The 20,814-nt window shown below is 38.2% G+C and overlaps 2 protein-coding genes across 12 annotated transcripts in view; both read left to right on the top strand.

The window, feature by feature from the left end:
- sulf2b (sulfatase 2b) overlaps window positions 1-9,274 on the top strand; it is a 169,593-nt gene extending 160,319 nt beyond the window's left edge. For 5 of the 10 annotated variants that reach the window (XM_039658365.2, XM_089124663.1, XM_089124664.1 and 2 more), the window contains 7 exons: window positions 82-178; window positions 433-527; window positions 883-945; window positions 1,109-1,281; window positions 1,685-1,827; window positions 3,403-3,526; window positions 7,212-9,274. In XM_039658365.2, coding sequence (XP_039514299.2) covers window positions 82-178; window positions 433-527; window positions 883-945; window positions 1,109-1,281; window positions 1,685-1,827; window positions 3,403-3,526; window positions 7,212-7,798 — 1,282 coding nt within the window. In that variant the 3' untranslated portion in view covers window positions 7,799-9,274. Of the gene's footprint in view, window positions 1-81; window positions 179-432; window positions 528-882; window positions 946-1,108; window positions 1,282-1,684; window positions 1,828-3,402; window positions 3,527-4,805; window positions 4,840-6,730; window positions 6,785-7,211 lie in introns of all 10 variants that reach the window. The other 5 variants (XM_039658410.2, XM_039658401.2, XM_039658425.2 and 2 more) reach the window with 5 other exon arrangements.
- A 1,453-nt stretch (window positions 9,275-10,727) lies between these two features.
- The window catches only part of arhgap46b (Rho GTPase activating protein 46b), a 92,938-nt gene continuing 82,851 nt past the window's right edge, over window positions 10,728-20,814 (top strand). The window contains exon 1 of one of the 2 annotated variants that reach the window (XM_039658335.2): window positions 10,728-10,888. In XM_039658335.2, coding sequence (XP_039514269.2) covers window positions 10,875-10,888 — 14 coding nt within the window. In that variant the 5' untranslated portion in view covers window positions 10,728-10,874. Of the gene's footprint in view, window positions 10,889-14,463; window positions 14,554-20,814 lie in introns of those variants that run through there. The other variant, XM_089124171.1, reaches the window with a different exon arrangement.

The following is a 20,814-nucleotide window of genomic DNA, read 5'->3' as shown; positions in this document are numbered from 1 at the left end:
TGTGCTTCACGAGAGACACATGCCCGAGGCAAGAGGGACTGTAGTGTACTGAGAATATGTGTGTGTGTGTGTGTGTTTCAGATGTGCCATTTTGGCCAATGATACAGTGAAATGTGACGGTGGTCTGTACAAATCACTGCAAGCGTGGAAAGACCACAAGCTCCACATCGACCATGAAGTAAGACACACACTGTCAACAAGCTGCTCCAAAAGCGGACGTTTAGCAGAATGCTCTCGTTGCTTTTTTCCATAGGATAAATATATAAATGTGTTGACCAGCTGCGAGATCAAAAAAATAATTTTACTTTAGAATGTAAAGAAACACACAAAAAAGCATCAATAAAAGTTCATAAACATTACTCATGTATCACAATGATACTTACAAGGTGTCTTACAATATCAATATAATGTACACTGTCATCTCTTTCCCAGATCGAAACACTCCAGACCAAGATTAAAAACCTGCGTGAGGTCAGAGGTCACCTGAAAAAAGCACGACCTGAAGAGTGTGACTGCAACAAATACTAGTGAGAGTGACACCTGTCAATCATCTCTGCATCACTGATGGACCAATATTTTTATGTCTACTGTTTACTCAGATTCATAACTTTTTTTTTAATAAGTATTAATTAAATTAAAATAAATTATATACAAATGTATTTATTTAATTATAAATGCTTAAATTATTTATTAATAATACTTTTTAATACTTTTTTGTTTATGTTTCATTTCATACATGTATACCATAAATAAAATACATAATTAAATCTAAATAACTAATTTTAATATTTTGATGTTAATAATCAAAATATAGTTGATATATAATAAATTGTATTTAAAATATGCTTAATAAATTGTTATTATATTTTTCTTCTCTTTAAGTTACAAATCAAAGTACAAGAGTAAACTGAGGAAATACAAAGCAGGAGGCGTCCATCCGTTCAGGTGGGTTCCTGTGTCTACTGAATGTAGAGTGTGTGTGTGTGTGTGTGTGTGTGTGTGTGTGTGTGTGTGTGTGTGTGTGTGTGTGTGTGTGTGTGTGTGTGTGTGTGTGTGTGAATGAATGCATATGAGTTGATTATGGTTTCGATTGTTCTCTCGTCCGCAGTAGGAAAGGAAAGGACAAGGATAAGAAGGCCTGGTTATTACTGGAGCAGAAGCGCAGGAAGAAGCTGAGGAAGTTACTGAAGCGTCTGCGCAACAATGACACCTGCAGCATGCCTGGCCTCACCTGCTTCACACACGACAACCAGCACTGGCAGACTGCCCCCTTCTGGACACGTAAGACACACACACGATAGCTATGTTTCCATCCAAAGTTGTGAATTAATTGCAAAAATGTTTGCGAATAAAGCACTGCTTCCATCCAATGAGACAAAGAGAACAAAATCAGTCCAATGGTTATCTCAGTTATGGCATCCCACATGATAAGTCCACTTTTTTTTTTAATAGTTTTTATGTTTTATTTTAACATGTTTCCATTTCAGTTTATGCACATGTTTTCTTATCGGATTAAAAAAATGATCCTCCTCAATTGAATTTGTGCACATCTTGGGCATTTCCATCCTGCGTTTTTTATCTAATATCCCAAAATCCTCATAAAATAGGTGGATGGACACACTTAATGTCTGTAAGTTATGTCTGGATAAACATGTCCCTCTCTTTTGTGTCTTTTTGTTTTCAGTGGGGCCGTTTTGTGCGTGCACTAGTGCCAATAACAACACCTACTGGTGCATGAGGACCATTAATGAGACGCACAACTTCCTGTTCTGTGAATTTGCCACTGGATTTCTGGAGTACTTTGACATCAACACAGATCCGTATCAGGTCAGGGGTCATATATAAAGACAACATAAAATCACAATGGACCGTGTTTACTATTACTATTACTCAGTCAAATTATTACATGTAATTATGCAAGTTGCATGTAATTATGTATAATTTATTTTACACAATTCATCAGTACATTATACTATACACTCACCTAAAGGATGTTTAGGAACACTTGTTTAATTTCTCATTAATGCAATTATTTAATCAACCAATCACATGGCAGTTGCTTCAATGCATTTAGGGGTGTGGTCCTGGTCAAGACAATCTCCTGAACTCCAAACTGAATGTCAGAATGGGAAAGAAAGGTGATTTATTAATTTTGAGCGTGGCATGGTTGTTGGTGCCAGACGGGCCGGTCTGAGTACTTCACAGTCTGCTCAGTTACTGGGATTTTCACGCACAACCATTTCTAGGGTTTACAAAGAATGGTGTGAAAAGGGAAAAACATCCAGTATGCGGCAGTCCTGTGGGCGAAAATGCCTTGTTGATGCTAGAGGTCAGAGGTGAATGGGCCGACTGATTCAAGCTGATAGAAGAGCAACTTTGACTGAAATAACCACTCGTTACAACCGAGGTATGCAGCAAAGCATTTGTGAAGCCACAACACGCACAACCTTGAGGCAGATGGGCTACAACAGCAGAAGACCCCACCGGGTACCACTCAACTCCACTACAAATAGGAAAAAGAGGCTACAAGTTGCAAGAGTTCACCAAAATTGGACAGTTGAAGACTGTAAAAATGTTGCCTGGTCTGATGAGTCTCGATTTCTGTTGAGACATTCAGATGGTAGAGTCAGAATCTGGCGTAAACAGAATGAGAACATGGATCCATCATGCCTTGTTACCACTGTGCAGGCTGGTGGTGGTGGTGTAATGGTGTGCGGGATGTTTTTTTGGCACACTTTAGGCCCCTTAGTGCCAATTGGGCATCGTTTAAATGCCACGGCCTACCTGAGCATTGTTTCTGACCATATCCACCCCTTTATGGCCACCATGTCCCCATCCTCTGATGGCTACTTCCAGCAGGATAATGCACCATGTCACAAAGCTCGAATCAGTTCAAATTGGTTTCTTGAACATGCAATGAGTTCACTGTACTAAAATGGCCCCCACAGTCACCAGATCTCAACCCAATAGAGTTGGGACCCAACCCAACCCACCCCACATCTTTGGGATGTGGTGGAACGGGAGATTCGTGCCCTGGATGTGCAGTTTCAATTGCAAGATGCTATCCTATCAATATGGGCCAACATTTCTAAAGAATGCTTTTAATTTCGGCACCTTGTTGAATCAATGCCACGTAGAATTAAGGCAGATTGTGAAGGCGAAAGGGGGTCAAACACAGCATTCGTATGCTGTTCCTAATAATCCTTTAGGTGAGTGTATACATAGCTACATAACCTAATTTCAGTGATGAAAATGACACCAAATCTTGAATTTGTTATGGAAGTTAAATTTTTAGGTTATATAATTTTATATTGTGAAAATATTTAGTCAAAAATGTTATCAGAAAGGAATAGACATTATGAATCGCTGTAATGGTGCTTTTCTCTCTGTATGTGTGTGTAGTTGGTGAATGCGGTAAACACACTGGACCGGTATGTTCTCAATCAACTGCATGTGCAGCTCATGGAGCTCAGAGGCTGTAAGGGACACAAGCAGTGTAACCCTCGCACACGCAGCCTCGACATGGGTGAGTCACACACACTCACATATCACACACACACTTATACTTATGCAAAGACACAGATGCTAGGCATCCGGCGACTGATACACTGACTGACACACACAAGGCAACGGGTGACATGGACAATGTCATATCTTCATCATCATCATCCTCACCTGATCCCTGGCCCTGCCTTGCTTCCTGTTTTCTCCTTGTTTTTATATGCAAACTGAAACTCGTAGCATCACCTCCTGAGCTGCTGTCCTGAAGGGTAATCATGATGTGCCACAGCATGCTGTCTGAGGGTGTTCCCATGTCTTTAGTAGTCCCTGCTCTCAAAACTTGAAATTCATTTTCAGCAGAAGTGATCATTCCAGTGATAAAACCAGATTTATCGATTCACTTATTGATTCATTCCAAATGAACTCAAGGACAGCTCACGTCATGTTAAAACTCGCCGGTGCTTGCGATCGGATATCGAAAGGTCACTAAAATGCAAGAGTAGAGTAAAAAACTTCAAATGTTTGTTGACAAATTGTGATTCATATTAGCATATAACTTCTTTTCAGATTGGAAATGAAATAATTATTTATTTTAAAATACATTTCGTTCCAAAGTTTAGGTTCAGTACGATTTTTTTTATTTTAAAATATTTTAAATGTAATTTATTGGTGATGCCAATGCTGATTTTTTTTAGCATCCGATACATTCCTTTTAAAAAACAAATCTTATTGACCTCAAATGTTCATCTGCATAATTCGGTACGCTGACAGATACATTCGTAGATTTTTCATCAACACTTGACCTTTGACATCCGCATTGCTTTTTCTTCCTTTTAAAAGTTGATAAATCTATGAATCTATTGCCAACTCTGCACAATTATATTGTTACATTTAGTATCGTCTATTCCTGCTGTCCTGTGTTTTTTTAACAGACCCGTATGAGAACCGCTGTTTTCCAGAACAGATAAAGTCAGTTCAGTATTTTATCAAGTGTAAAAATCATCTGAAAGGGATCGGAATAGCTTAAAATGAACAATAATACTCTGCGTCTGCACATTGATCCTGCAGATGTATTATTTTCCAAAAGATGACTTCTATCCGGTTCGTTTATTCAAGCTCGCTTTGCCCGACCCTTGTGACTTCATTCATAATAACAACGAAAGATCTTATTTTTGGCACCATAACCTCCCATATGACCCTTGGACAGGAGCCCAGTGATGCTTTCCTGAGGATCTTAAACATGATGGGGTTGTACATCACATTGTTTTTACACTCTCTAACTAATGATATTGTCTCTTCTTCAGGGGGTAAAGAGAGAAGCAGCTATGATGAATACAGGTATCACTGCCAAATGAATCTAACCCCATTTTAGACTAGAAGGCTATTGTGAGATTATTTTGGATGAAGATACTAATCCACTTCTGCAGTTCTGTTGTAGACAGCTTGAAGCTTAAACGTGAATGTTGAAGTAGTCTGATGCACAGTCACACACACACACACACACACCTAAAGGCATCGTAGGAATTCACTCCTCAATGTGAAAGCAAGGAGAAGACCTCTCTGTCACAGATTTGATGTCAGTTTGCTGTTAAAAGCATTCTTAACTCATTCTTCAGTTTGTAAAAACAAATCCGATTGTGGACAGTGATTCACTTGCAATGGAAGTCTAGGAGTTTAAAACAAAAAATGGGCAGCTTGTATTTTTAAAATATATTAAAGGAGTAGTTCACTTTTAACCCTTAAACCATATTCTGGACAAATGTGGGAAAAATAGTTTTGATTTATTTTAAAAAAAAATTCTTCCCTTGATCTGAGCGGTACAAGACTTGGCTACTTTTCCTAAGTTTGCCTCCTGAACACACAACATTTTTTTTGACTCAATTCTACAATGTTAAGTGGGTGAAAAAAAAAAACTCCTTAATCTTGTATTTGGGTCTAAAATGGACACCCATAGAAATGAATGGGAAAAACTGTAATTTAGAGCGCTCTAAAATAAGCCAAAATAAAACACCAGGTGACAGCAAAGTCACTTCATCTTTAAGTTTTAGCTCTAAGAACTTATTGGAATGATATTTTAATGTATTTAAAAAATAAAAAACATAAAAATAAGCATAATTTACATAGAAAATAGGGTACGTTTTTGAAGTAAATAAATTCAAAAATACCCCCAAAATAAAAAAAAACACCATAAATGGATAGACAAAACTTTATCGAAGAAAGTAATATAACATTTATAAGAAATAAAAATTAGGATCACACCTGAGTCCTCTGTGCCCACATTTGTCCACAATTACAGGATTAAGGGCTATAAAGTGAATACGGTTTGAGGGCTACAAAAACTTTTGCTGATAAATTACTCACCCCCATGTCATCCAAGATATCCATGTCTTTCTTTCTTCAGTCGAAAAGAAATGAAGGTTTTTGATGAAAACATTCCAGGATTTTCTCCATATAATGCACTTCATTGGGAACCAAACGGTTCAAGGTCCAAATGAGAGTTTCAGTGCAGCTTCAAAGGGCTTTAAAACGACACCAGACGATGAATAAGGGTCTTCTCTTGCGAAACGATCGGTCATTTAAAAAATAAATAACAAAGTTGAAGTTTTATAAGCACAAATGCTCGCCTTGCTCTGTTCTGTGATGTGCGTTCGTGACTCTCCTGTTCGAACTCGTTCATCAAAATGAACAAATCTTTTTTCGAGTCATGATTCGAAGGGTCCTAGATAAGATCATTTATCGTCTGGTGTCGTTTAAAGCCCTTTGAAGCTACGCTGAAACTCTCATTTGGACCTTGAACCGTTTGGTTCCCAATGAAGCCCATTATATGGAGAAAATCCTGAAATGTTTTCATCAAAAACCTTAATTTCTTTTCTACTGAAGAAAGAAAGACATGGACATCTTGGATGACATGGGGGTGAGTAAATTATCAGCAAAAGTTTTTTTTTTTTTAAAGTAACCTACTTTTCTACAAAAACTATATAAAAGCTTTGTTAACTTCCTTGACATGTCAGATGTCTTCTCCTTCAGATTCTGTACTCTCTCTCTCTCTCTCTCTCTCTCTCTCTGTCTTTGTCTCTCTAGCCCTATACTGTGCCTTGCATGTATTCAGCCTTGAGTTTTGTTGTGTGTATGTGAAAGCCTCTGAGTTCTCTGATTGGCTCTGTCTCTGTCACATGCTTGAGTTTGGGGGCGGGGTAACAGTTTGTCTTATCGTTGCTTGTCGCATTAGGCAGTTTCAGCGCCGGAAATGGCCTAAAGTGAGGAAGCCTGTCTCCAAATCGCTGTGAGTTTGGACAATAATTCTGCTTCTCGTCCGTAGGATACAATGCCACCAAGCCACTACTTTGAATCACCGTTCTCTCGCTCTCTCTCTCTCTTTAATTTCCGTTCTCTTGACTGCATTACGTTCTGCCTGGCCTGCATGATTTAGTTTGTAGAGGCATGGAAACTGTTCAAAAGCACGAGGGGAGATTCCCTCCACATGCCCCCATCATCTTCACCTCATCTCACTCAATGCCTGAAACATTTACGTTCTTCCTGCCTTCACCATCCTTTTCAGGGTTTTCCGTTGTTGTTGTTTTTTCCTTTTCATTTAACATGAAATCCCAAGCATCCATCTCCATTTTGATGCATCCACTTGTAATCAGTGCTCGTTTTGACGCAAATGTTTAACAGTTGTGGCCGTGCTTGTGTGTGATGTTCCCCAACAGAGGCCAGATTTGGGAAGGGTGGGAAGGATAACTCATGGAACGAGGACGTCCCGGAAGACACCGACCTGTTTCCCGGCGAGTCGAACTGGTCCGAACTTGAACCTTTGTACAGACTTGACGAGCACGCCTACGATCTCAAACTCAACTTCACCCTCAGCCTCGAGGACTGGGCTCATTTCAGCCGCTCCGTGGACCACATGTTCACGCTCCTCAGCAACGACAACCAGCCGTACTCTCCGCCCCGCCCCGAGGACAAAAACACTGGGAGAGGCCACGCCCTGGTGTCCTCCAGCCAATCCGCTTCAGCCATCTACCTGACCACTCTGGCCACCCCCGCGCTTTTACTGAAGGAAGCTGGTGCTGAGGTTTTGAGGGATGCTTTTGGGCTGAACCAACAGGTACGTCCCTCTTCTTCGTCTTCACCGCGCCCCATGGACGACGCTCCTCTCGGAGAACTGAAAGGGGACGGACTGAGAGAAGGGAGGGACGGCGATGAGGAGGAAGACGAGGAGTTTGTTCAGAGACGGACAGGAAAGTTAAGCTCCACCCACTGCGACTGCAATGCCATTTTGCAGGAAACGGTTTGACTCTCACGTAATGTTCCTCGCTCACGCCGTCCCTCGTCAGAAAGACATCGCAAAATACTTCTAAATTTGGCGGAAGTGAAGAAAGAGGAGGGTTTATGCCAGCATACAGTCCTTCAGGTCATTTTTCTTCTGTCTATCGACTGGCCTCAGAAGCGCGGCGACGTTTTCCCAACTTCCTCCGTAAGATAGGCTAGGCTTTGAACAGATCTTTTTACTTCATTTACCTTTCCTGGAGGGATTAGGGAAGGTTGGGGGTTAAAATTAAAAGCAGTAAAACTTGGGAATGGGAATGAGATGTTGTGTCCGTTCATACTTGATTCAGTTTGAAACCGGTTTTGCACCGCAATCTTTGATGGCTGCTTCTCTCTTGCTTTGAGTCTCCAGAAGGTGTCTCACTTGTCTTATACAGCCTTACAACTTCACTGAACATCACCTCAGATATAGGTCAATAGCGAATGTGTGTGTGTGAACAAAGTCAAAAGTGAATACGAGTGTGATAGATTGAATCTTTCTGATTTCATTTGTTGCTCCCAGTGTATGTTATAGCTTTATTTTGATTATGCTTAAAAATTGGTTTGACAAGTTGAAATTTCTTACAGTTTCTTTGCTGCTTATTGCAGTGTTGTGAGTTGAACAAACTAACCACAAAAAAAAAGAATAAGAAAAAAGATGGTTCATTTGATGTGTCGGTCATTATTTGTGTTTGACAAAAATAGTTTTTCCCCCCAAACACACTAAGAACGCCCTATTTGTAACAGCTTGTTCTTAAACGTTTTGCTATACACAGTGCTACTAATATCAGAGCAAATATATGAAATGGATGTATGTATTTTAATGTGTGTTTCCAATGTAAATGGTTAAAGGATATTTTTACTACACATTTGAAGCGAAACAGACATCCCTCCAGCTCCAGGTTTTATTATTTATGCCGCATTTTTTTAACCGTTCTTTACTACACATTCATTTTTTATGGTGATGTATCTGAGATTTTTTTTTTTTATTATTAATCCACCCACCCGATGTGTTTCATCCCTGTTTTGAGATCAGTTTGGCTCTGTTCAAGAGGGTAATCTGATCCCCGATTCTCTGGGATACTTCATCAGTACAGGTCATTGTGTTCACATATTTCATATCAATGTTGGACATCCACCCCTCACCTCTCGTGGCTGTACTTAAAGTTGTTTTGTCCGAGATTGTGAATGGTTGTTTCGAAAACCACCATAATTATTGTAAAGATGTACTGTGTAGATACTTGAGGATAGGAGACGACATGGAGAGGAGGAGGAGACATTTTCCTGGCTTCGGCACTTTCAAAGGGAGGGCTGTTTTTGAGATAGGAATTTAAAAGAGATGAGATGGTTTTAACAAAGTCTTGTACAGTTCTATAGATTTATCATACCTATATTTTTGTTTTGGTTTACCAGTGAACATTTGATAGTGCTCATTACTTTGTGAATAAAGTGTTGAATGCCCAAATTGCTTATTGTTTTTGTTTTGTTTTAATAACCCAACATGTGGTATGATATGAAACAAAGGGATTGATAGATATTTAAGACAGTTAAATATTATTTTAACATTATTATAGTAGAATACATAACTGCACAAGTTTATTATTATTATTATTATTATTATTATTATTAATCTATGTCTGTAGGTTATGCCAGAGGTTGCCAATATGTTGTGTATTATGAGTGAATCACTTTAAAGACATTGATTCATTCATAAACTCTACTGTGGGATGCTCAGTGACGCATCATATTTTAACTGATTTGCAAATACAGACAAAGTAACTGTCAATATTGTGTCTAAAATGTAAGTATTGAACTTCTCAATTAACATTAAATGTATGTCAATTCTGATTTTTTTATCGAATACAGCAATAATTATTGTAAATTGTTTATCCGTGCTCACTATTAATAATATTGTTTTATAATTCATTAATTAATGTGCCCTCTCAATCTTTAATCAAAAGAACTTGATGATGACCTGTTTACTGATGCGAGGGCGGGGTAACCTGTCACTCCCATGAGATCCACCAATAGCAAAGCACAATCATCCAATCAATTCCACAGTCTCATGAAGATGCGTATCTATACCACGAGTGTCATTTCTCGTGGCATTTATACGCCAAAAGTGTTTTTTTCGTGTATATGGTACGCACTAAAAAACCCTGGGTTAGGTTTAGGGGGGAGGGGGGTGGGGAGTTCGTGCGTATTATACGCAAAAAAGTGCGTATCATATGTACGCGAAAATCGCGTGCCAAATACACGCAAAAACTGTTTTTGGCGTATAAATGCCACGAGAAATGACATTCGTGCCATAGACACGAACTTTCATGAGATCGGGCTGTCAATTCCCCACGACAAAATCAAGCAGTGGCAATCATTTAAAACAAAAGATTATTGCCTGAACAAAATGTGATAACATAACATTGTAGTGTGTACAGTGGAGAAGACAATCACAACTCCCGTTTCATGCTGACTTTTTACTGTTTTGTTTAATAAAAATAAAAATATATGCCATGCTCGCAAATTATCATCGATATATTGAACAACACTCGTGCTTATTACTTACTTTTTATATCACTTATTATCATAATAATAAATTAACAGCCTCATCCTCTACAATGGAATAATATGAACCTCAGACTGGAGATTCTGAACTAGCACTGTAGTAACACAGCTACAATGTAAAACTATATATTAAAAGACCAAAACACAAGCTTTTATTTCCATTATTCCATTTTTATGTCAAAACAATATTCGCTAATTAAGTGATTATATTAAGTATTTGCGCTGCCTCGACTCTCCACCAGATGGCGCCTCTCCTCTCCTCAAACGCCGAGCTCCACAGCGAAACTACACTGGACAGCAGGCTGCAGTTAGAGATCAGGTTACTCGAGCATGGCCCAAACTGAAGGGGGCGGGGGAATAACCCACTCCAATGTCTGCTCCAAACTCCAGAGGGACAGAAAGCCTGAAATCCACTTTCACAGGCTCAGTGCAGTGTGCTCAGTTTCTGCCAGAGGACACATCTCACTGCTTTCACTCTCATTCGTACAAACAATGTGAGGAACATGGCTGACAGAAGGTAAGATGGATCATTTCGCTGAGTTGGGAATACATGTTGCGGTTGAACAGTGCAGACAGAACGGCGTGGATAACTGTGATATTTAAACAATGTTCATTTTAAACTGGGGCACAATACTGGGATGTAACTTCATCAGACGATACTGTGGCTGTATAGACAAGGTGTTATTCACGGGATGTGATGTTGACACACAAGTGTTTGTATGAGCAAAGTTCATTAAAAGTTACTTTGAAACCATTTAGGATGATGTTCCCCGATTTTAAAGTGATTTCATTGATGTACAGGTAAATAACCAACTGTCATCATTCCATAAAAAGTATACTTTGTTTTGTGTCCCTCATGAACATGAAAACAATGACTTTACCCATGCAAAGCTGACCGCAACTTTTATTACAGTAATGTTTTTGTTTGTTTGTTTGTTTGTTTGTTTGTTTTTTGACAAAAAATACCCTTTTTATGTATTTATTTTTGTTTTGTTTTATTCTCTTACTCCATCTTGCTTTTTAGGCCTGTTTCATCTGATTTTTCCTTGCTATTAGAACTTAATAGTTTTGTAATATATCATGTATCATTTTAAAAGACATCAGTGATGATAAAAATGTCACTGATATCATTCTTCAAGGACATGTAATTGACTTTTGGTTATTTTATCTTTTATCAGTAGGGGGTGATTGTAAATACAATTTTTGAAAACTGGATTAAAGTGTTCTTAAACGGATATATCAGCATTTAATTGCATATTATCAGCACACTTTCACAATACACACTTTGTACTGTCTGGACCTTGATTAAGTTGCTAATAATGATAAATTAACTGTAAAACTGTCAACCCTGTTACTTTAAAAAAAAAATGACATTTGTCATATTTTTTATGTTTAAAAATAGCTTGAGATGGCACAATGCAATTTATTAAAACTTAAATTTATTCTTTGTCTGATGAAATTCTGAAAAATGCTTAATTTGGATACGATTAGTGTGCACACTGCGTTGTCACAAAAGCTTATCATTTGAATGTGTTTTTATGCTTTGTGGTTTCAAAACGAGTGGTTTTAAACAGTTCAAGCACAATAAGCAGCGAAACAGAACTTGTCTGAGAGCTGGTTTCTGAGCGCACACGCCGGAAACACGCGCCTAAAGCCGCTGCTCAACACGAGTACAGAAATTAGTTATTTTTGCCACCTTGAATGGTCAAATACTCACACTTTTGTGCCAAATAAGCCATCTTTGCGCGTATCTTCGTAAACATAGACATTATATTTATTCTGTGAGACATAAAAATTATGTCTTAAGTTAACAAACAGTTGTGAAAGAAAACGCATAATAATAAGACTCCTATTGTGATTTAAGATTTGTCATATCGTCATATCGAATGTCAAAAAAGCCTCTGTGATCCATATTAGATGTGCTGACCAATGAAGGATTGATTATTAAGGACGATAGATGAACAGATGCGATGCGGGTCCAGTGTCGGCTTCCAGGTGTCAGCCTTAATGGAGTTAATGGGATGGATTTTGACATGTTTTATTAATCATGTTGCAATGCCATATCCCTTTGCGTTCTCAGAAGACCTCCTCTGAAGCCAGGACAAACACTGACAGCTTTTCTCAACTATTGAAATATTCACAAAGCCATATGGATGGAGTTACTATTAGACTGGACTCTGGAGACTGAAAGTTTAATAATGTGTCCCAAATCAAATTCCCAATTGCTCACACATTAAGTTGTCCGTGCATCAACTAATTATGAATTGGCTAACTAAAGGATTATTTCAGGCAAAAATGAAAATTCTGTAATTATTGTCACTCTCAATTATTGTGATTCTGTAAAACACAAAGAGATATTTTGACGAATGTCCAAGTAGCTGTTTTTCCATATATTTAAAATGCATAAATATCCCAAAATTTGTCTAAAAAAGTAGACCATACAGCCTATGCGCTATATTAAGTCTTCTTAAAGGGATAGTTCACCCAAAAATGAAAATCATCCCATAATTTACTTACCCTCAAGCCATTTGTGTGACTTTTTTCTTTCAGCCAAACACAATTGGGAGTTTTATATATATATATATATATATAGGGTACCTTGAACTAATTTCAAAGCTTGGAAGAGCCAGGATATTTATATATGCAGTATGGCTCTTCCAAGCTTTGAAATTAGTTAAAGGTACCCTATATTATTTATGAAGCACAAAAAGTGCATCCATCCATCCATCATAAAAGTAATCAAAACAACTCAAGAGTGGATAATAAAGGCCTTCTGGACCAAAGCAATGTGTTCTTGCAAGAAAGATATCCATATTTATAACTTTATAAACTATAATCAGTGGCTTCCGGTTTTGACCCAACGCATGACGTAAACATGAAAAAAGAAAGTCATATACACCTAGGCTGGCTTGAGTGGAGTAAATTATGAGGTAATCAACGCATTCTCATCCTAGGGCGTCATCTAACTGACACTTTTGACCATGTGTCAACATCCGACGCACATGGCACCCTTTAGCGTCAATATGAGACACTTCGGTTATGGGTAGGTTTAGGTCTGGGGGTAGGGTTAGGGGTTAGACCAGTAGGAGGTGGTCTCACACGCTGAGCGCACACGCCGGAAACACGCGCATAAAGCCGCTGCTCATCACGTACTGAAATTAGTTATTTTTGCCACCTTGATTGGTCAAATACTAACACTTATGTGGTAAAATGGTCATATTTGCGAGTATCTTCGTAAACAAAGAAATTATGTTTAGTCTGTAAGACATAAAGATTATGTCTTAAGTTAACATAAACAGTTGAGAAAGAAAATGCATAATAATTAGACTCGTATTGTGATTTTAAATTTGTCATATCGCCCAGCACTAGAATTGAACGAGATTTTAGCGTCAATATGAGACGCTTCGGTTATGGGTAGGTTTAGGTCTGGGGTAGGGTTAGGGTTAGACCACTAGGAGGCGCCTTCTGGCCCATATAAATCTGCGTCTCATATTGACGCTAAAGGGTGCCATGTGCGTCAGATGTTGTTGACGCATGGTCAAAAGCGTCAGTTAGATGACGCCTTGGGATGAGAACGGGCTGAGATCATTTACATTTTGGGGGGAACAATCCCATTAAACCTGATTCAATCTGCTCATCACAAAGTTGCTTTCAAAGCTGCACATGATTTCAAATGTAAGTTGGGTTTGACTTTTTTCATGTCGGAAACTGATTGTTTTTGGGTGAACTACTTCTTTAAACTCGGATTTGGAAGTATTGAAGCTTATCCATATGTCCATCAAAGATGTGATTGGGGTTGCTGTGTTAAATTGGATAGAATCATTGGTTTGCGTTTCGTGCCGCTTTAACACATCTTGCTTTCTGCTGTTTACTCTGCCAGCAGATGGATGTTTCCCATCATCATCATCATCATGAAACACATGTCGGGCAACAGTCAGCAGTCTTAGTCTATCGTCTCTGTGTTGCTATAGCAGCGTTTGACTAACTTTGCAGTTGCTTGAAAGAAATGCTGGAGCTCTTATTGGTTTGCGGGAAAGCCTTAATTACTAGTTGCTTTTTGGATCTCCTCGGATGAAATTACAAATTGGCTTGGCATGGAAAACATCTGAGGAACCCAAACCGAATTCCTCGTCCCTGATGGAAGCATCAAGATGTTTCCCTGGTTCTGACCTCTATTAAGAGGTTTTGGCTTTTTCTTCTTCAGTCTGTATTTATTAATATGCACGTTTTATATGAAGTTGAAGAGGAGTAAATCTTTTGGGCAGATGTTAGTTGTGTTTGCCGTTCCCGTGCTTTGAGGCTTAATATGGAATGGCAGAAAGATTGTCGAAAATGAAACGGCCATTTGTGATAGATGTGGGCCAGATCAGATGGAAAATGAGTTTGTGGGTGTGTGTTCAATCCAAACTTGGCTCGGCTGTAAACTGTAGGGTTTGTGTGTGACTGTGAGATGATATAGAGTATATTATCTTGGCCTCCTCCATTCACTTGTAGTGTTTCTCAAACACAACAGAAAGCTGCCTCTCCCAGTGGAGTCTTCCTGTACTCTTCCCACTGTGTCTTTCTTTAGAAGACTTTGAACGTGGGACTTTTGTGGGTTTTTCAGAGAACTGGAAATGTGTGTTTCTCAATGTCTGGAGCATATCTCTAACCTGCGTGATGACAATATTAGGCAATCACTGTTGTGTAATGATGATGATGATGATGGAGATATTTATTTCGCTCTTGTTTGTTTGGCTCGCTGTTTAAATGAGAAACATGATGTTTATTTGAATCTCTCAGGAACCACCTGCTCCTGTTGGAGTCCAGGCAATCAATAAAATACATATATAAATAATAATTTCAAAAATATATAAAAACATAAGTGCTTTTAATTGTGATTAATCACACAGAATGAAATTGTGATTAATCTAGTTAATTTTTAATTGATTTACAGCACCTATATATATATATATATATGAAGAGTTCAGATGCAAAAGCCTCTAAGTGCCATTTGAAATTTTCTTCTAGAATGATCATTTTTATCAAGCTTTTATATTTAAGTTCAGTAATTTCAGTTAAATTGCAATGATGATTACCTATTAATTGTCATTTAAGTGAAATTACTGAACTTGAATATATAAGCTTGATAAAAATGATCATTTTAGAAGAAAATTTCAAATGGCATTTAGAGGCTTTTGCATCTGAACTCTTCATATATATATATATATATATATATATATATATATATATATATATATATATGAAGAGTTCAGATGCAAAAGCCTCTAAATGCCATTTGAAATTTTCTTCTTTAATGATGATTTTTATCAAACTTGTATATTTAAGTTCAGTAATTTCACTTAAATGGCAATGATAATTACCTATTAATTGTTATTTAAGTGAAATTACTGAACTTAAATACACAAGTTTGATAAAAATCATCATTACAGAAGAAAATTTCAAATGGCATTTAGAGGCTTTTGCATCTGAACTCTTCATATATACATATAGCGATTGCGATTTAAGATTGCGATAATTACGATTTGCGATATTTAAGAAAATGTTTAATTCATATATAAAATATTTGTATATAATATAGATTATGTATTTATATATACAGTATTTACGTGCAAATAATTCTTAAATATAAACATGCATGCATATGTATTTATATATACAAAATAATTAGAAACAGCACACACACATATATTATGTAAACACAAACTTTTATTTTGGATGCGATTAATCGCACCAAAGGGATGCACCAAATATTCGGACACTGAAACTTTTCGGCCGAAAATGGCCCAAAAGTGCATTTTAGCAAAGACTTTTATCACCAAAATGATACGGCTGAAATGATTTCAATGTTAAGTCAACCTAAAGATTCATTTACACGCGTCTAGAGGTGCTGCGGCGCGAATGAGGCATTTTACGCAGTGCGGTAGACGCGAATTCGCAGTATCCGTGCGGTTTAGTGCTTAAACTACTTTATTGCCAAAGCACCATTTTTAAGTTTTTCATTTAATCTAATATTTGTATTTTATTTTATTTTTAACAATATCAACACTGATAGTATATATTATACTGTATAGTATTTAGTAAACTTCCCGGGGGGGGGGAAAGAAAGAAAAAGAGAGTCGTATTGACTTAAGTATTCAAAGTATTTGCCTGTACTGAAATCCAAACAGCGACTTTTTTTTTTGTCTGGGCAGTGTGTACACAGTATATGTGCTGATAGCAGTTTTGGATTTACAGGCCTTTTATAGATAACCGCTTCATCCAGAGGCTGAATATCTGCAAATCCTTCTGTGCGTTTTTTTTTTTTTTTACAGCATGCCGTTGAACACATTTTTCATAAAAGACTCCTTTTAGTACCCATCGTAAATTAATGAAGAGTTGAGTATCACTTCACAAACAACACTAACTCGTATCACTCCTACTATCTGTGTGTGCGTGTGTGTAGATGGCTTCATTGTCACATTAAACTTGCATTTGCACTCTGAGTCACGTTTTAAAGCAGCATTCCCAGAGAAGGTGGGAATCTGCTGAATATTAACCCAATAGCGTTGAAGTAAGAGCGTTTAGCCTAGAGTGGCAGTCATTAAGAACACAGTAGGGCATGTCTGCGGCTGTCTGAAAATATCTCACAACCCCCACTGAGATGATAGGAAACTGAGCCAGGCAGTGCTCACATCTAACCCTGCCCTCCCTCTAGCAAGGTGGGGTTTTCTATGCTAGTCAGTCAGAGTCTGCTGCAACTGGCGTCTTCAAAACGGACACGCATTGGCCTGGCAAAGAGAGAAAACGTAGCTATTTTACCAATTGTTTTACAAGAACGAATGCATTGCAATTTGATTTGTATGACAATGTGCAATCTTAAGAAAAAAGAATGAAGGTCAACTCCTAAAGCTAACGTAGCCATGTTTCCATTACAGATTTGTGCTAAACTTTTACAATATTTACTAAATGTTGATAAAAAAAACTATTGCGAAATGGCGGCGTTTCCATTAACTGATGTTATGCGACTAAAACGTATTTTTTCCTCTCGCGATCAGTCATTCCAAAAATCATGGCGACGGATGTTGGTAGGTTTACGTACACTCACCTAAAGGATTATTACGAACGCCTGTTGAATTTCTTATTAATGCAATTATCTAATCAGCCAATCACATGGCAGTTGCGTCAATGCATTTAGGGGTCCTGGTCAAGACAATCTCGTGAACTCCAAACTGAATGTCAGAATGGGAAAGAAAGGTGATTTAAGCAATTTTGAGCGTGGCATGGTTGTTGGTGTCGTATTTTACAGTCTGCTCAGTTACTGGGATTTTCACGCACAACCATTTCTAGGGTTTACAAAGAATGGTGTGAAAAGGGAAAAATATCCAGTATGCGGCAGTCCTGTGGGCGAAAATGCCTTGTTGATGCTAGAGGTCAGAGGTGAATGGGCCGACTGATTCAAGCTGAAAGAAGAGCAACTTTGACTGAAATAACCACTCGTTACAACCGAGGTATGCAGCAAAGCATTTGTGAAGCCACAACACACACAACCTTGAGGCGGATGGGCTACAACAGCAGAAGACCCCACCGGGTACCACTCATCTCCACTACAAATAGGAAAAAGAGGCTACAATTGGCAAGAACTCACCAAAATTGGACAGTTGAAGTTTACAGTGTAGAATTAAAATGGACCCTTTCTACTGTTTTAATAAATGTCCCTGATCCTAATGCGTAATTCGTTGCTACTTCTGTCAAAATCTGATAACAGGGCCAACTAACTATTTAACTTTCTATAGTTTTATGCATGTTTTGGGTGTTTCGATTGACTCAAATATTTACAGTGCACTTCATTGCACTAGCTAAATGCATTGTGAATGCTACTTTATGCTATCTGCATTGAATTTCATTTTGTCCTCTGCTGTTAAAGGGATACTCCACCGGGATTTCATATTAAACTATGTTATTCCCTTAATTAAGACGAGCTGATGCATACCTCTCTCGTCTATCGCTCTGTATTGCCGCAAAACTATGTTAGCACTTAGCTTAGCCCAGTGCATTAAATATGGGCCAGAAAGAGAAGCGACCAAACACTTCCTCGTTTTGCCTATTTAAACACAGTTACTCGATTAGTGTAACTCGACCTAGGCTGGTGACACAAAATAAAACGTTGTGTTTTTCTAAGCGTTTAAAATTGATGACTTTATTGTATGGCGGAATACCATAAAAAAGTGCTTTAGAGCGCTTCAACTTGGCGCAATAATACCTTCACTCGTGAAAAGTCCTCTTACCGGCTCCCGCTTTGTCCCATGTCACGTTGGCTGCATTGAAGGAAATAAGAGGGAGGGGGAGAGCGAGGAAGCGGGAGCCGGTAAGAGGACTTTTCACGAGTGAAGGTATTATTGCGCCAAGTTGAAGCGCTCTAAAGCACTTTTTATGGTATTCCGCCATACAATATAGTCATCAATTTTAAACGCTTAGAAAAACACAACGTTTTATTTTGTGTCACCAGCCTAGGTCGAGTTACACTAATCGAGTAACTGTGTTTAAATAGGGAAAACGAGGAAGTGTTTTGTCGCTTCTCTTTCTGGCCCATATTTAATGCACTGGGCTAAGCTAAGTGCTAACATGGTTTTGCGGCAATACAGAGCGATAGAGTCCACGCACTGAGACGAGAGAGGTATGCATCAGCTCATCTTAATTAAGGGAATAACATAGTTTAATATGAAAACCCGGTGGAGTATCCCTTTAAGGCATTGAGTTTAGTTTTGTTTACATGTCCTTCAATGCTGATGTAAAACAAAGCTGAGTGATTAAGTTTGATTTGCTCAAAATATAACTGTGTTTTTCCAGTGTGTGACCAACAACCTTCTGTAAGAGACATTAGCGTTAGCCCACCTCTGTCGTTCAGTTTTCATTGGTCTGTGTGTTTCAAGAGAGCAATGTAGATCCAGTCAGTACAGCACCAAGTCTATTTTTTTTGTAGTTGGAGCTTGGAGGAAGTTCTCCACATGTTCCTCTCCTCGGATGAGTGAGACTGCGGCCGCTTGGGGAAATACAACAGGAGGACAAGCACACACACACACCTGCCTTGGAGGCTCATCTCTGTTCCCTAGTCTTTTAAATCCCTTTTAAACCCCTGTTAGAAAGCTTTGTTTAATGAGAGTGGCAGAAATTAAGTCCCTCATCTGTGCTGATGCACTTTTCCGAATCCCCATCTGAAACACTCACACTTGTCCTCTGGTCCACCCCTTGCACCCGGCCAGCCCCTCCATGCTGAACTTCCTCATCTGCCTGATAAGAGGGGTCATGACCCCAGAGGACTGTGGGCCAGGCAATCCCAAACTTCTCTGTGTGTGTGTGTGCGTGTGCACGGTCAGCTCGGTTTCATTTGCACATATTTCTGGATGAGACATCTTTAACTCCATAGATGGCGCCTCAGTTTGTTGATAGTCAGTATCCCGCTCTCTCCCAATACCTTGGCAAATGAAATTTCCTTGACAACTGTTGGCTGGTTGATGGATTGATGTTGTGATTGGCAGCTGAAGGTCTGGACAAATGTTAATATGTTAGGTATTGTGCTGCACTGTTTGCTGAGTAAATATGTCACTGATGATATTCTGACCAATCAGTGAGCACTTCTGGCCAGGTGCATGATGAATGGGACAGTGAAGTCATAGAGGAAGTCATGGGAACAAGCCCTTGAGCAAATTAATTAGATCACACTTCTGCTCCTCAGGCTACACTTTCATAAAGTCCAAGGGATTGCTAAAATAAATAAGTAAAATAAATGTAAAAGGTTACATTTATTTTAGGTCTTTTTAGGCAGATATTTATTTAATTGTTTGTTAGTTAGCTATGGTTTAAAAAAGTGATCAGTTGACTTAATTTTAACAAAAGTGAGGAAACCTGTTGCCTTAAAATTAAGTAAATGAACTTAATGCGTAATTGAACAAATAAAGTTATGTGGAATTGTTAACTTAATTTTTTCAATTTCGCATGAGTTTGTTTACTTAAAAAAAATGAGGAAACCGTTGCCTTAAAATTGTCAAATAAAAACTAGAGCCCGACTGATAAAGGATTTTGAAGGCCGATACCGATACAAATATTTTTGGGTTTTAAAATCCGATATTCCGATATATCGGCCGATATTTTTTTTATTATTATTAAATATAGTTGGATTTCAAAGAAAAGCTAACTTTTCTGCACAAGATACGTTTGATACTTTTTCTTTATGTCTAAATGTTCACTCCTCGCAAGTATAACTTACATTTTACAATGCAGGGACTGTAACCACAGATATGTTAGTTATAAATACAGTAATAGTTACTTTATTTAGGCAGAAAAAGTTCATTGTGGTTTCCAAGCTCATTAATGTTAACGTTAGTGGTCTTCCACTGATGATCGTGGCATTAGCTTGCTTTGTGGTTAGCTAGTCTATGATGAGCCATAATTTAGCAATATGCA

The sequence above is a fragment of the Pimephales promelas genome, chromosome 20, assembly GCF_988280905.1.
Source record: "Pimephales promelas chromosome 20, fPimPro1.hap1.1, whole genome shotgun sequence".
Classification (NCBI taxonomy): Eukaryota; Metazoa; Chordata; class Actinopteri; order Cypriniformes; family Leuciscidae; genus Pimephales; species Pimephales promelas.
This window is presented reverse-complemented; position numbering and strand designations above follow the sequence as displayed.